This window comes from Pteropus alecto, unplaced genomic scaffold, assembly GCF_000325575.1.
Source record: "Pteropus alecto unplaced genomic scaffold, ASM32557v1 scaffold57, whole genome shotgun sequence".
Lineage (NCBI taxonomy): Eukaryota > Metazoa > Chordata > Mammalia > Chiroptera > Pteropodidae > Pteropus > Pteropus alecto.
This window is the reverse complement of record NW_006442508.1, coordinates 9,517,674-9,531,995: the sequence shown is the minus strand read 5'-3', so window position 1 is coordinate 9,531,995 and position 14,322 is coordinate 9,517,674. Positions and strand designations below refer to the sequence as shown.

Sequence of the window (14,322 nt, the reverse complement as noted above, 5' to 3'; positions counted from 1 at the left end):
GAATGCTCTAATTTGACATTTCTGTGTAACTACAATAATCAGCGGATATTCAATCGAGGGAACCCTAAATCACTGCAAATTCTTGAGATTATTTCTAAAGTGGAAGGAAGATGAACTTATGTTCAGTTGTTCTATTAGTAATTTATTTAAAGAATTTTAACCCTTTGAGAACGAGTAAGCTGAACTAAACATCCCGGCTGCGGCATCGCATGCCGAACCTGACCACAGAGCTCGGGAGGCTCCACGTGCGGCAGACAGAGCTGCACTCCATCTCCGACACTCACCAGTTCCCTGCCCTCCATCAAGTCTCCTCGTGTATAAAATGGGAATAACAACAGTAACCATTCCATAGGGATGTTGTGACAATTAAATGAGATGAAGCACAAGAATGAGTCACAGAAATGAATGATAAACTAAGAACGAGTCACAGAAACAATAAATTCAATAATTATCATTAACGATTCAGCTATTCTTTTCTATTCAGAATACACGCCCTCCTTGGTTAATCAAGTTTGTTACCAATCAAGATCACTATATCTGCCACTCTAAATATTCTCTTCCATGATCTAAAAATTATTCTTTCAGATAGTATTAAATTGTTTTTTAATCAAATAAATTGGGAATTTGACATCGATGATGTCACAACTGGTGGGAAAACAGTATGTGATGAGAAGAAAAGACTGACAGATCGGAAACCTAGGAAGCTTATTTCCTCAAAGGAAGGTAACACTGATAAATGACATCTTTGTAGAATAATCTCTCAGCATCTTACTTCCTTGCAGGCAAAATGGCTTGCCAGGGGTCAGAGTGTCTACATGCATGGCACACCCACCTGTCACTCAACCTGGCCTGGTTGAAGGGCTGGCCATTTGGCTAATACACACAAAAGAGCGACACTCCAAAGCAATCTCAAGGTAGGGGTATCCTTGGGAGTTTGGATCCAATGCCAGCTTTCACAAATAGAGCAAGAAAACGAGCCATCGTCTTGCGAAAGCATCCATCTGGCAAGTTTCATTTAATTATCATGGGCAACTGTGTGATCGAACTGGAAAGTAGGACATAACACAAAAAAACAGTAGAACTTTATGAGAGTGCTATTTGTTGGAGCCTGCAGGAGCCATACGGTGGGCCTCTCTGGACTCGATTCAAGTGTCACCCCTTTTCCAAGCCATCCTTAACTCTCCAAAGTCAAGGTGGTTGATCTCTCCTCCCTATTCCTGTAGCACTTTAGAGAGCCTGATACTCTACAGTATACTGGTCTGCCTCTTCCACCTGACTGTATGTTCTCAGGGCAGGAAACCACGTCTTACTGGTTGTACCTCTGACCCCCAGTAGAGTTTGATCTGTGATGGACACACAGTAAAAACTATTGAATGATTAAGTATCCCTAAAAAGAACAAGTCCCTCGGATTCCAAAGGAATTCGATTAGACCCACAAGAGGAGACCTGGAAGAACAGCCCAGTGGCAACTTTCCTGTACGGGGGCACCATTTCCACTCTCTTTCGTGATAGTGGGCTGTAAGGAAAGAAACCCACACACACATCTAGCCATGTGAATTTTTTTTTAAATACTGAGATTAATGATGAGGGGGAAGATCTATACAGACAGCAAATATACAGGACTCAAATGGGAATTGAGTTCATAAGTCAGATTTCTTCATACCAACATTCCTTTTATAACTCATTCTTCCTCATGCCACATGATAAATTTTAGTGGAATCGATTCAATAGCAAAAAACAAACAAACAAACAAAAAAACAAAAAATGCTGAAAGGGTACCTTAAAATGTTAATGATGGTTTATCTCTGGGTAATAGGGTTATGGATAGTTTCCATTTTATTCTTTTGACTTATTTTTTAATTTTTGTTTACAATGAACATGTAGCTAATAATGAACCTATAAAACATTTTTTAATTAAAAAAACTAGAACAGCTCAAAATTACATAATCAATCTTTAGCTTTGGTTATACGTGCTCCACAGCTCCACAATCCAAGCCTTCCAGCGTGACACCTGGTAGCAGTTACACAACAGCCAGGCCTGGCAAGGGCACGGTCTGGCTGGCCTACTTGCTCCTGTGTGCTGGTTAATTAGGCAGATTTTTTAGCGACTATCTCAGTTATAACCTGAGGCTAGAGGAGCAACTTTTGTCCTGTTGGGCCTCAGGTTGGCCAATCAAGCTCAGGGGGTCCTCAAATTTCAGTGTGTATTTGAAGCACTAAGAGGTTAAATGCAGATTCCAGGGCCCCACCCACAGAGATTTAGTAAATTGAAGCTCTGACCCAACAATGCACTTTTTAAAAGTACCTTCAAGGGACCCTGCTCAGGCCAGGACTAGAGTGAGGGAAGAAAAGCACTTAGGGTGCAGAATTAAGAAGGCGCTCCTCCTCAAGATCACTCAAATCTGGGGCTGGCACCATGAGTGAGCACCTCTTTAAATTTTGCACCTTAAGTACCTCTCTTTTTCTCACCCTAATCCCAGCCCTGTCCCTAATGTTGGTGATGAGAGACCTCATTCTGAAAAGGCTAAGTTTCATGAGTACAGTTTGGGCTGTACCTGGCAAGTTGCACTGAGAAAATGTTTAATTCACAAAAAATGAGCTGGGTATAAATCTGATTCCTAAAAATGAAAATCTGGGCTCATCTGCATTTTATGAGTGCCTCAAAGCACTGTAAGGCATAAAATATATATTTTGCTTTTAAAGATACATTACCCTCTGCTATTCTTCAGGTTAAATTTGAGCTAAGGTTTTCTTAGATATTCTACAATCAGCAGTATGCCAAATGACACATTCCCTAATTCCTCCCAAGTTGGAGGTTTAGATAAGCCTAAGAGGTGTATAAGTTATGCATTTCCTATGGAGATAAAAATAGCCCCCTTTCAAAGCACTGTGGACCTGAGTCATTCTGGTGTTTCCAATAACACTGATCAGCTTGTAGGCAGATTTCAGAGTGCTTCTAATTCTACTGAAAATTTATTGCTCATGCAATTCAAAGTCCTAACCATTCGATGATTTACCCCACAGATATGTGATCTTGAAAAATATTCCTATTTTATCACCATCAGGTCCACACAGAAGAACAAAATGAATTTCAAAGAACAGAGCACAGATACCAAAGAGCTGAGGGTGGGGTGGGGATGAGAGGAGAGTTACACAAGTAACGGGTGGACACATTTTTGAGTACAGCTCTTCACTCCCGATCACCTCGACCAAGTCCTGCTATAAATGCACACGGGCTCACCCTACAATCAGCAAAGAACAGACTTAAGTCTCCAAATAATAAGACTAAACAAAGAGGAATCTAGGAATGAATTTTTTATTGATATATAACTGACATATTAGTTTCAAGTGTAAACATAATGATTTGATATTAGTATGTACTGCGAAATGATCACCATAGTAAATCTAGTTAACATCTGTCATCATACTAGTTGCAAAAATTTTTCTCTAATAATGATAACTTTTAAGATCTACTCTCTTAGCAACTTTCAAATATGCAATACAGTGTTAACTACAGTCACCATGCTGTACATGACATTCCCAGGACTTGTTTTATAATTGGAAGTTTATATCTTTTGACCCCCCCGCTTCACCCATTTTGTGCACCCCATACCCCCCACCTCTGTAAACAAACCACTAGTGTTCTTGGTATCTATGAGTTCCAATTTTTTAAAAAAGATTCCACACGGAAGTGAGATCGTACAGCATTTGTCTTTCTCTGTCTAACTTATTTCATTTAGTATAATGCCTTTGAGGCCCATCCATGCTGTTGCAGATGGCAAGATTTCATTCTTTTTTGATGGCTGAGTAACATTCCACTGTACATATGTACCACATTTTCTTTATCTATTCGTCCATCGATGGACACTTAGGTTGTTTCTGGGATGAATTTGTTTTTCTGATGGTAGGTCTGCTGGTGTTTAATGGCAATACAGCAATGCTTTGTAGCAATTTATCACTTTCCTGATTTGAGTTTGAGTCAAATCTATATTCCTGCCAAAATACTGTTATAATAAGGAAGTTAAATCAGCTAAAATAGGAGCACTAAAAAAATTCGGGTTACCTTTTACTTATAAGAGAAATATTATACTTTTAAAAAATCCCCAGAATAAATATTTCAAAAATTTATTTTGTTTTGTACATTCTTAAAGATAGCCAGAAATTGGCATGTGGACACTTGAATAGAAGGTTAACAAAACAAAACTTCAACTATAGTCTCTCGTATCTAGCTATCCTTAATAGAATGTCTTATCATTTTTTTTAAAAAATCATTCTCCTAAGAATCATTCTCCACTCCTAAATAAGGGTCAGCAAACTTTCAACGTAAAAGGTAAAACGGTAATTATTTTAGGCTTTGCGGGCCATAGGGTCTTTCTTACAAACAACTCAGTTTTGTCATTATACCACAAATGTAGCCACAGGCTGTGAACAAATGCTCATGTCCATGTTCCAATAAAACTTCACTTATGGATGGAAACAGAAATCTGAAATTTATTTTCATGTGTCACAAAATCTTCTAATATTTTTTCAACCATTTGAAAAAAAAATTCTTAGCTTACAGACAATTCAAAAACTGGCCGCAGGCCGAATCTGGTCCAAGGGCTATAGTTTCACAACCCCTGTTCTAAACAGTCATCAAAAAGATCTCCCAATTCCGAGTTAAAATAAACAAATGAACAAAAATGATGAAACTACTTGGGGAAGGCATTCCTCAATCACTATGCTCAATTTACAGGAGCACCATGGCTGCGTGTTCCAGACGTGAGGTAGGAAGCTGTGTACACACATCGCAGTGCAACTCTACTTGCTGCCGAGGAGTGCAGGCACGTGATACAATATTATCTTTTTTCTACTCCGTAAAAGTAGTGAATTCATTTTGCCCCATAATTCACAAGTGGAGGAGAAAGGTTATTGACACAATGCCCATGGAAAAATTATGTACCTATTCTTAGATGTATTTAAATTTCTACTAAATTATAGGTGACCCTGGAGTTTTGGTAACTTTGGTCACCAGGACATGCTCACTTGTTAGCTCTAGTAGACCCCTTGGGTCAGTGGCAAATACACCTGGATGTCACCACCTCTCTAGGGGACACAGAAACAAAGGCTTAAGTCCCCATCTATATTTGTAAATGAAGGGGACTAGTTTGATGTAAAAACACATGTGGCTCAACTGGAAAGAAAATTTCCAGAGTACAATTCCACTGATATAAAAGGGCCTACTCATGCTGTTTTTAGAAAACTAGTGCCCAATGCAGGGTCAATTCTAATAGAAGTTTACATGGTTACACATATCTAAACCTGTTTCTCCTGCTTTTCTACCAAAAACATTTACAAAAAGGCCAGACCACACCAACAAAGAACCTAACTATCTAGACAAGTTACCTTGTCCTCTAACAGGGGCAGCGTTTAAACAGATTCTCCAAATTAGCAACACACCTCACCAAACTAACTTTCTTATGAGACATGAAGGAAAAATAATGATACCAACACTTGAGGTTAGTTCAGAGCCACATTTCCTAAATCTTTTCAGAATAGAAGAGAATCAAATTCCACTTTAAAAGTAGGTTGCCATGATATTCCTTTTTTCTCCCAATTTAAATGTCTATAGCAATTGTTGCATCCACAGAGATCCTGTTCATAAGGAGATATAAAACTGTCATATCAAAAACAACACTCATATCTCCCAAGCAATTTAAGAACAAAAATTCATTTCAAGTTCAGGAAGAGAAAATAAAAACAGAGTTCAGACACTGTCAGATATCTCAAATGAACACATATTACCTATAAAAATATTAATGTAAGAAGACGAGCAGCTATTTTATAGAGATTAGGTACCACACTAAGAAGATTCAGAAATTATTCCTTAATTTAGAGCTGTCCTGAAAGCCAACACTGTGTATCTCTCATGACATATGTTCAAGACATAGCAGCATGAGAGATCATGGCACATGATAACCTTATTGATTTCCAGGCACTTAGGCAAGGTTGCTCTTTTGAGATTAAACAACATAATTATAAGCTTTAAATAACTGTCTGATGGTGTTCTTTTAAAACTAAGTCACATCATTTCAGAGTCCCACTTCATACTCCACGATGTCTCAAAATTGCCTCAGACAGGTTAAAGAAATTATAAACTACGCAATGAGATAACAGAATGATGTTGTAGAAGAGTATTTCATGACATGGAAAGATGCTCACAATGCATTTGGTGTTTGGCATCAGAACAGAAGGTTGCAACGCAATAGAAACTCATGTTTGTGAAAAAAAAAAAGTTTAAAAAATGGTCTGGAAGAATATGTGGTAAGGGACATATTAGCAATAGTAATCTATAAAACATAAATAAACTTAAAAGACAATTCAAACTGGCCTGATTCTTATTTTGCTTATTTATATCTTCTAGTTTTTCTATCCTTCACATAACATTTTTATAATAAGAAAAATTAATTTAAAAACACAAGTATACAAAAATGTTTGCACAAACTAAGCTACATTCTAGTTACTGTGGTAGCCTTAACAGTACATTCTCAAAAGCAAGTAAATAAATCAGAAAAGAGTTCTATTTAACACTAGCTTTATTTAATGTTTAAGAATTCTAATAATTTAATATAGGAGTAGCTCTAATAGAGTCTATCTAACAGAGGAAAAATAAAAAACCCTAAATGCAAAGTCTCTCAAGCAAAACTCAATAGATAAGTGTGTTAGCAGTCTTAAAGTTTTTAGCGTCTAACACAAGTATGGTTTGGACACTCCAATGTTTAGAAGGTCCTATCATCTTTTAAAAATGGGAATAGAAAGTAAGAGGTTGAGGTAAGAAAACAGTTCCATCTTCTCAAAAGGCAAAGTTCGAGTAACTAGGCAGTTCAAAAGTACGCAGCCCTTAAAAGGCAAGCCCACCATTATTATTTTAACCTGGGAGAAGGTCCTGGTGACCTCCAGCCAGGTGGGTGACCCAGATGGCTAGCTGGCAGGCAGTCTGAGCCCTCTATCTACATGGCCAGCCTGACAGGTCTATCTTCACCTTTGGCAGATGGCAGGCCGGGCATGTGCTTTATTTGTAGGATGTTGCATTTATAGTGGCTTCTCCTTAGAAGAATAGTTTAGCCACTCGTAACTGGAATTAACTATGACCAAAAATACATAAAAGGCAGCCCAGATTTTACAAATGCAGGCAAAGAGAAACTTTCTCATCAAGAGGCCTCACATTCTGGGTGATTTATTACTTGAAGTGATTTGGGTATACTGTATGATCTATAAATAATCGCTCACACCAGACAGGATGTTAATTATATAATGCAGTGATTTAGAAATAATACATTATTTAGCATTTCCTTAAATTGTTTCAACCTCCTGTTAATACCCTGCCATAAATGGAGTGAAATTGATGACTTTTGAGAATTCATTTGGTGCAGTTCAACAGTCATTTGAAAATCCAATCTAGCTTAACATTACATGTGTTCCATGTAAACCCAACAATAAAAGCGAACCCTTTAGTTCTCTGTACCTTGCTTGTCCTGCCTGCCTTCCTGGTACTACTGCCTGAGTACCACAGCACCTCACTGGACTAGTAGGTTTCTCATTAAAGGATAGACCTTTAAGACCAGAGGGAGATCTATTTATGGCCGGCCCCTGGATATCATTTGCTAAAAATTTTAAATTCGTAATACTGATCTGGAAATGCTCTCAGATAACGTTTTGAAGTGTTATTTTAAGTTACTGGAAAATCAGCACCACCATAAGATATCACCTCACATCCGTCAGAATGGCCATTATCAATAATCAACAAACAGCAAACGCTGGAGAGGATGTGGTGAAAAGGGAACCCTCACGAACTGTTGGTGAGAACGTAAACTGGTGCAGCCACTATGGGAAACGGTATGGAGGTTCCTCAAAAAATTAAAAATAGAACTACCTTACGACCTACTTATTGGTACATATCTCAAGGAAGCAAAGCCAATATCTTGAAGAAATAACTCCACTCCTGTGTTCAGTGCAGCATTATTCACAATAGCCAAGGTGTGGAAACAACCTAAGTGTCCGTCAAGGGATAAATAGATAAAGAAAATGTGGTGTATATACACAATGGAATATTATTCAGTCTCAAAAGAGCAAAAATCCTATCATTTGTGATAACATGGATAAGTCTGTAGGGCATTAAGCTAAGGAAATAAGCCAGACGGAGAAAAACACATTCTGTATGATATCACGTATATGTGGAATCTTAAAAAAAAGTCAAACTCATAGAAACAGACAGAAAAGTGGTTGCCAGGGCCTGGGGACATGAGGCTGCGGGCGGAGAGAGGTTGGTAAAAGGGTACAAACTCTCAGTTATAAGATTCACAAGATCTGAGAATCTAATGTATAACATGGTACCTATAGTTGATAACACTGTAGTGTATAACTGAAATCTTACCAAAACACAACACAACACGACAAGCAAAACAAAATGGGTAAATGTGTGAGGTGATGGATGTGTTAATTAACTCAATGGCAGAAATCTTTTCACAATGTATTATATATTATATACATACACATACATATAACAAATCATCATGTTGGACACTTTAAATATCTTATAATTTCATTTGTCAATTATACCTCAATAAAGCTGGGAAAAAAAGGTTATTGGGTCTCCTTAGAATTATTCCAGGTTTTAAGAACAAATGATTTATCCTATTAATCATAATTTCCACAATTACATAAATTTGAAATTATAAGCCAAAATAAAATTATAAAATATTTATATTACTGATTAACATTTAAATCCACTATAAAGTCTGAAATTTATTCAAGAAATATTGGGTGGAGAGGGAAAGGAGCCCAGTGGATAAATTAAGGTTAAACTACACATTTGGCCTTTTATTCATACATGGAGGTAGTAAAAACCTTATTGTGTGACATTTATGTAACCAGAGACAGCAGGTTTCTAAAGTATCGCAAGCTACTTACAGAATCTTGATGTCACTTTTCTAACAACTCCAGGAATTTTGAGAAGAGTAGTGCCTATTAAGAAAGCACTTTGGGATAGTTTCTTAGTGTTTAGAACTCTATTTTTCTACCAATTTTGATGTGTAAGGAAAACAAATGGCTATTTTTGCCAAAAATAAATAAATAAATAAAGCTTCCTTAGAACTAAGAATATGATTCCTATATATATATGTTTGATAAGCAATGCAAGAGTAATTATAGTAATGTCAAGTTCAGTGAAAAGATACAGTGATTTTGTTTTGTTTTTAAATAAAAACTCCCATCAGTTTCCACTGGATGTTCTGCTCAGAAACATGTTATAACTCTCGGCCATTATAAACCACCTTTAATATCATCGAGCCGACTTAACAGGCTCATGTAAATTATGGTTTGGTTAAAGAGGTTCAAAACAGTATTAAAACATTTTCAAGCTTTACATGTTACCTATTTGTCCCTTAACACAAACTGACAAGACATAATTTTTTTTAAAGCCTCCCACACAAATGATTAAAACTAAATCTCTCCCCTTTTCAGTACACTCAAATCTACACGTGGGATTTTCAAAACAAATAGATTTTTCAACCACCAAACATTTAACCATTCAAAATCAAAAATTTTCATGAGCACCTCTCAAAGTTGAATCCATTAAGCAATTATGCATCAATGTCACTGAGAAAAAGCAGCTTGAATTTATGCACTAATACTATGCACTTATTATTCTGATTTTTATTAACTCTAATTTTTACAGAGTGCAATTTCTTTCATCCTTGGGACTCAGCTTATTTACAGAGTGAACCACACAGTAGTTCTAGGTAGTATTTGGCTCAGCTAAAATGTTATGTCAAAATGGACACAATGCTCCAATTTTAAATTTAGAAGTATTTTTAGCTTTTGATTTTAAGTTTTAAGATAAAAGTTCTTGCCCCATATAGTGCTAACTAGAATTCTTTTTCAATTCCTCCCTCTTCTCAAAAAAATCAACAAAGAAATTAGCTAACTAAACCTGTGAGAAGCAATTGGGAAATAATTCGCAAAAAGTGAATGTTTTAAGTTTCACATAAAAATGCTACCTCACTCAAAGTATTTGGAAATCAAGAAATCCCATGTGTTAAGTAAGTGAAATAAATGCCTTTAGTCAGTTTAGTGTTTGTAACAAACTGACATCAATAAAAAGACTTTCTGAAGAGCTTAATCTAAAAGGGCAGGGACTACACTACTCTCACCTATATGCCCAGTGTTATGAATTAGGAGCTCAGCAGATGCTGGATGGGTGTCTATGACCCCGGCGCCAGAATACAGTTGAGGCCTCCTGCATTAACAAGGAATCTAGAAAGGATCATTTGGTGAGGTTAATGCCATTTCCTATCTAGTTTCAAACAGGCATGAGTTCACCAGCAGAGGTGATTAATACTGATCCTGTTGGGTGGCAAATTAGCCTTGTAAGTAAAATGGTAGCAATTTTGTCACCCAGAGAAAAGTAAGGGTGACTTCAGAAACATCTTTCTAAGGTCAATGACTCACCACCAACTGGCAGACTACACATTAGCTTATGGAAGGATGAAAAAGAGTAAAAAAGGCAGATCTTAATGCCTACTTGGCCTTGAAGCCAAGGAAAGAGATATATAAAAGATGCTAACTTTATAAAATTACCAACTACTGAGCTTCTCAAAGTAAGATCTGTGGAGCAGGTCACATCTATGATCTGCTGTCACTAGCCCACAGGAGGTAAGTACAGACACTGAGAATAAGCATTTAGAAGGAACAATTTGACAATAATTTTTGTATCTGTTGAATCCAATATTATCTATATACATATACATACACATATATATAATCTTGTATTTTGCATATCTGTTCTTTTTCCTTTCGCTTTTCTAGTAAATGGTTTTACCATAGTTTACAAGAAGGAGCAGTCCAGAATAAATTGGAAATTAAAAAAAAAAAGGTCCAGATCAGAGCACTCAAAATAAAGTTTTGTATGGACAGAGAATGCATTATGATTGCAAGGATATTGACTTACCTGTACTGTCTCTTAAATTACTTGAATATTAAAATTTTTCAGAAGTAGGTAATTGTGCCCATGTGTAATACACTAAGCTCCTCTGATTAACATCTGAATTAATCTAGAGATATTTGAATTTCAGGCTAATGAGATATCATATAATCAAAACTGTTCCAAGGAACAGAGATATTAACATGATTCCCTTGGAAAAGGAGAGTTCTGTGGTCAAACAAGTTTGGGATATACCCTCCATCCCACAGCCTCCTCCTGGGAAGGCATAATACATATCGGCACACTAAGAGTCCTGAGAAGAAAAGTGTGTAACTGCGCAGATGTGATCTTCTTTATCTAAACACATATCTTGTTTGGGAATTACAATTTTGAAAATGCTGGTATAGTCCCAAAGACTCCAGATCAGCAATCAGAAATGTCCCAAGTATCACTCAGTAGCTGTTTCTTGTCTTCATTTGTACATGGATCATGCTACTCCGTCCCCATACCACTGAGCCATAGCATCAGTGAGATAATGATGTAAAGTCACAGCATACAGAAAGTAAGCTCCTTAAGGATGAGAAATAGGCTCCCATCCTACAGCCCAATGCACATGAAGCGCTCAGCAGTTTCTGAGTTGTTCTCTAGGAAATGTTGCACCCCCTAAACCCCAGGATGCCTAATTCTGATGGCTGTTTTGTTGGCCATCCCTTGGAATTCTATCTTTGGAAGCCTCCTGTCCTCCAGTGTCCTGGCTGGTGTGGTGTGGCAGGTAACTGTGTCCCTTCCTTGAAAGTGCAGAAAAGTCCCAGAGGAGAGCCAGGAAGAAGCCCTGCACTTGGCAAACATCCCAGTTGGTGAGCATTATAAAAAAGAAATCATGTCAGGGCTTGATAGCATCTCTTTGCCACCTAACACCGTAATCCAGGTCCTATTCAACCTCTGGGTCCCCATTTCCACAATGAATAATAATACATTTTCTCTCAAAGAACTCTTATTTTTAAATTCAAAGGCAGCACCCAGAATTTGACCAACATCTACAAGGTCCCTTGGTCAGTGAAATGTAGGACAAGGAATTGGTTTCTGTACACATTCTTCCAACCACAAACCACGGGTCTTTGTTAAGGTCAAAATTATCATGAAACATTATTTGCATAGTACACAACGAGCTCAGTTTTGCAACTGTTACAAACATGAGCCACAATTTAAAATAATAAAAAAAAATAAAGAAATAAGGAACCATTCGTTTTACTCACTGTTCACATAAACGTTAAATGTCACGGAAGAATCAACATCAGAATTGGACACTAGAAATGTGTAAGTGCCTCCTTCCGTCCCTTTCAATCTGGTTAGGTGAAGTTCAGTTATATATCTACAAAGATATGGCAATAAATTAATCACCTATAGAAGGCCTGCCTCCAGTGCATGTCTTTTTCACAGTTTCTATCTGGAAACATGTATTTAGAGAAAATACAGCTCACTTAACTTAGTATTATCAAGATCCACATTAACAAACACAAATATACACACATATAATTAATTTGGGATAAATGCCTATCATGTGAGAATACTGAGTGGGAAAAGACTTTCTTGGCATAAAGGCCATTTCCCAGAGACTATAGCCTCTCCCTCCTCCTGTGCTGTCCTTAAGGCCACCTTCTCACCAGTGTCCTGAACTTGCCTGCCCACCTTTGCTTTGACATTGGCCTGGAAAAATCCCAGAGTGGCAGGCTGTCTCCATGCAGACATTGCAGAGCCCTCACAGCAAGGTCAGTACTGTTGCCCCCACCTTCCTTCTTGCAAGCAACACCACAATCTCTGGGATTTCCTCCTACCCCACTACTTCTTCTGAGTGTCCTTTGCAGTATTTGCTATTAAAGATTCTGTTTTACTGTAGGGCTGCCAGATACGGCTGTGTGGACTGAGCACGTAGGACTATTAGGGGAGTTACTAACATGGGCTCCAGTGTGGATGGCATATCCTGGGCAGCCCTCGACCCACAGGAGGTACACAACCAACTGGACATATGCATTGGTGTGTTAGACTCCTCTTGCACTGTACACACTCCCTGGGAAATCCACTCTTATACTCAAGTACTTGCTGTTTGTTCATACTTTCATATTTTTACCTCTACTCCAGACTTTTTTGTCTGTGCCTCCTCTATAGAGCTAGTTCCATGCCGCAATGCCTCCATGCAGGGGATGCAGCTAATAACAACTCACACCTGCAACCTTCTCCCATGTCTTGTCCTTGAGCACTTAAACCCACTTAGAAGCTGACTGTATGCCGGGTCTACAGCCAATGAATGACTGACCATGGGAAAAAAAGGCCCAGATCCAGAGCACCACTGGGATCAGACTATACCTCAGCTTCACCTCACCCACTTCCTTTCTTTCTTTTTTTGATCCCCAACTCTGGCAGGTCTCTTTCTGCTGTAATAAAGCCCTTATCCGAGAGCTCCTGCCTCAGGCTTTGCTTTTAGGGAACCCGACCTAGGATACTTCCTTCCCCCTTGAACATCTCCTCTTGAGAAGCCAAGGTCAACCTCAAATTCAACAAGCCCTAAACCTGTCCCCACCTCTTCTCCTTGAATGGTATCGTCTCTCATCGCCCAAACTGGCTGATGGACCCAAAACCCTAAGGGGCATCTTCAGCTCCTCCCTCTCTCTTCTTCCCCCTCAGTCACCAAGTCTTGGTAAGGGGGTAGCCTCCCAAATCCATCCTTGTCCCTCTAACCCTTAGACCTTGGCCCAGACCAATATCATCTCTAATTCACAGTCTTACAACAGCCAACGGCTCCTGACTGGAAAAATACACAAACTCTATCTAGGCACTTACCTCTTATTGGCCATTTGATCTGGGTCAAATTACTTAACTCAGTTTTATCTTCTATGGAGATAAATGGAGAAATGGAGAAATAAGAGTGCCCACTCATAAGGTTTGTGAAGACTAAAATTATTGAGTTAATATACAAAACGTACTTGGAACAGGGCAAGGCATCATAAAGTACACATGGCTTACATAAAGTGTTATTTATTACTATTATTTTTTGTTATGTTTTGAGGATGAAAGGAGAGGTCTGATGTAAAAGAGCTCATGTTCACAGCCTGCCCAAAGCTACTTAATGATTTACTTTTCTTGTAGTTTTAAAAAAAAGTGTTTAAAAATAACTATGTACAGTGTCAGACGGGTAGTAGATTTATCAAGGTGATCACTTCATAGGTTATTTGAATGTATGTTCACTATGTTGTACACCTGAAACTAATGTAATACTGTATGCCAATTGTAATTGAAAAATAAAAAAAATTTTTCATAAAAAAATTATTAAAGAGCACTAACTTTCTTCTTCCTCTGAAGAGAAT

The 14,322-nt window shown here is 37.9% G+C and overlaps 1 protein-coding gene across 1 annotated transcript in view; it reads right to left on the bottom strand.

Annotated features, from left to right (window-relative positions):
• KIT (KIT proto-oncogene receptor tyrosine kinase) overlaps positions 1 to 14,322 on the bottom strand; it is a 75,342-nt gene that overhangs the window by 14,551 nt on the left and 46,469 nt on the right. The window contains exon 7 of the mRNA XM_006922507.2: positions 12,217 to 12,332. Within this exon, the coding sequence (XP_006922569.1) occupies positions 12,217 to 12,332 (116 nt within the window). The remainder of the gene's footprint in view (positions 1 to 12,216; positions 12,333 to 14,322) is intronic.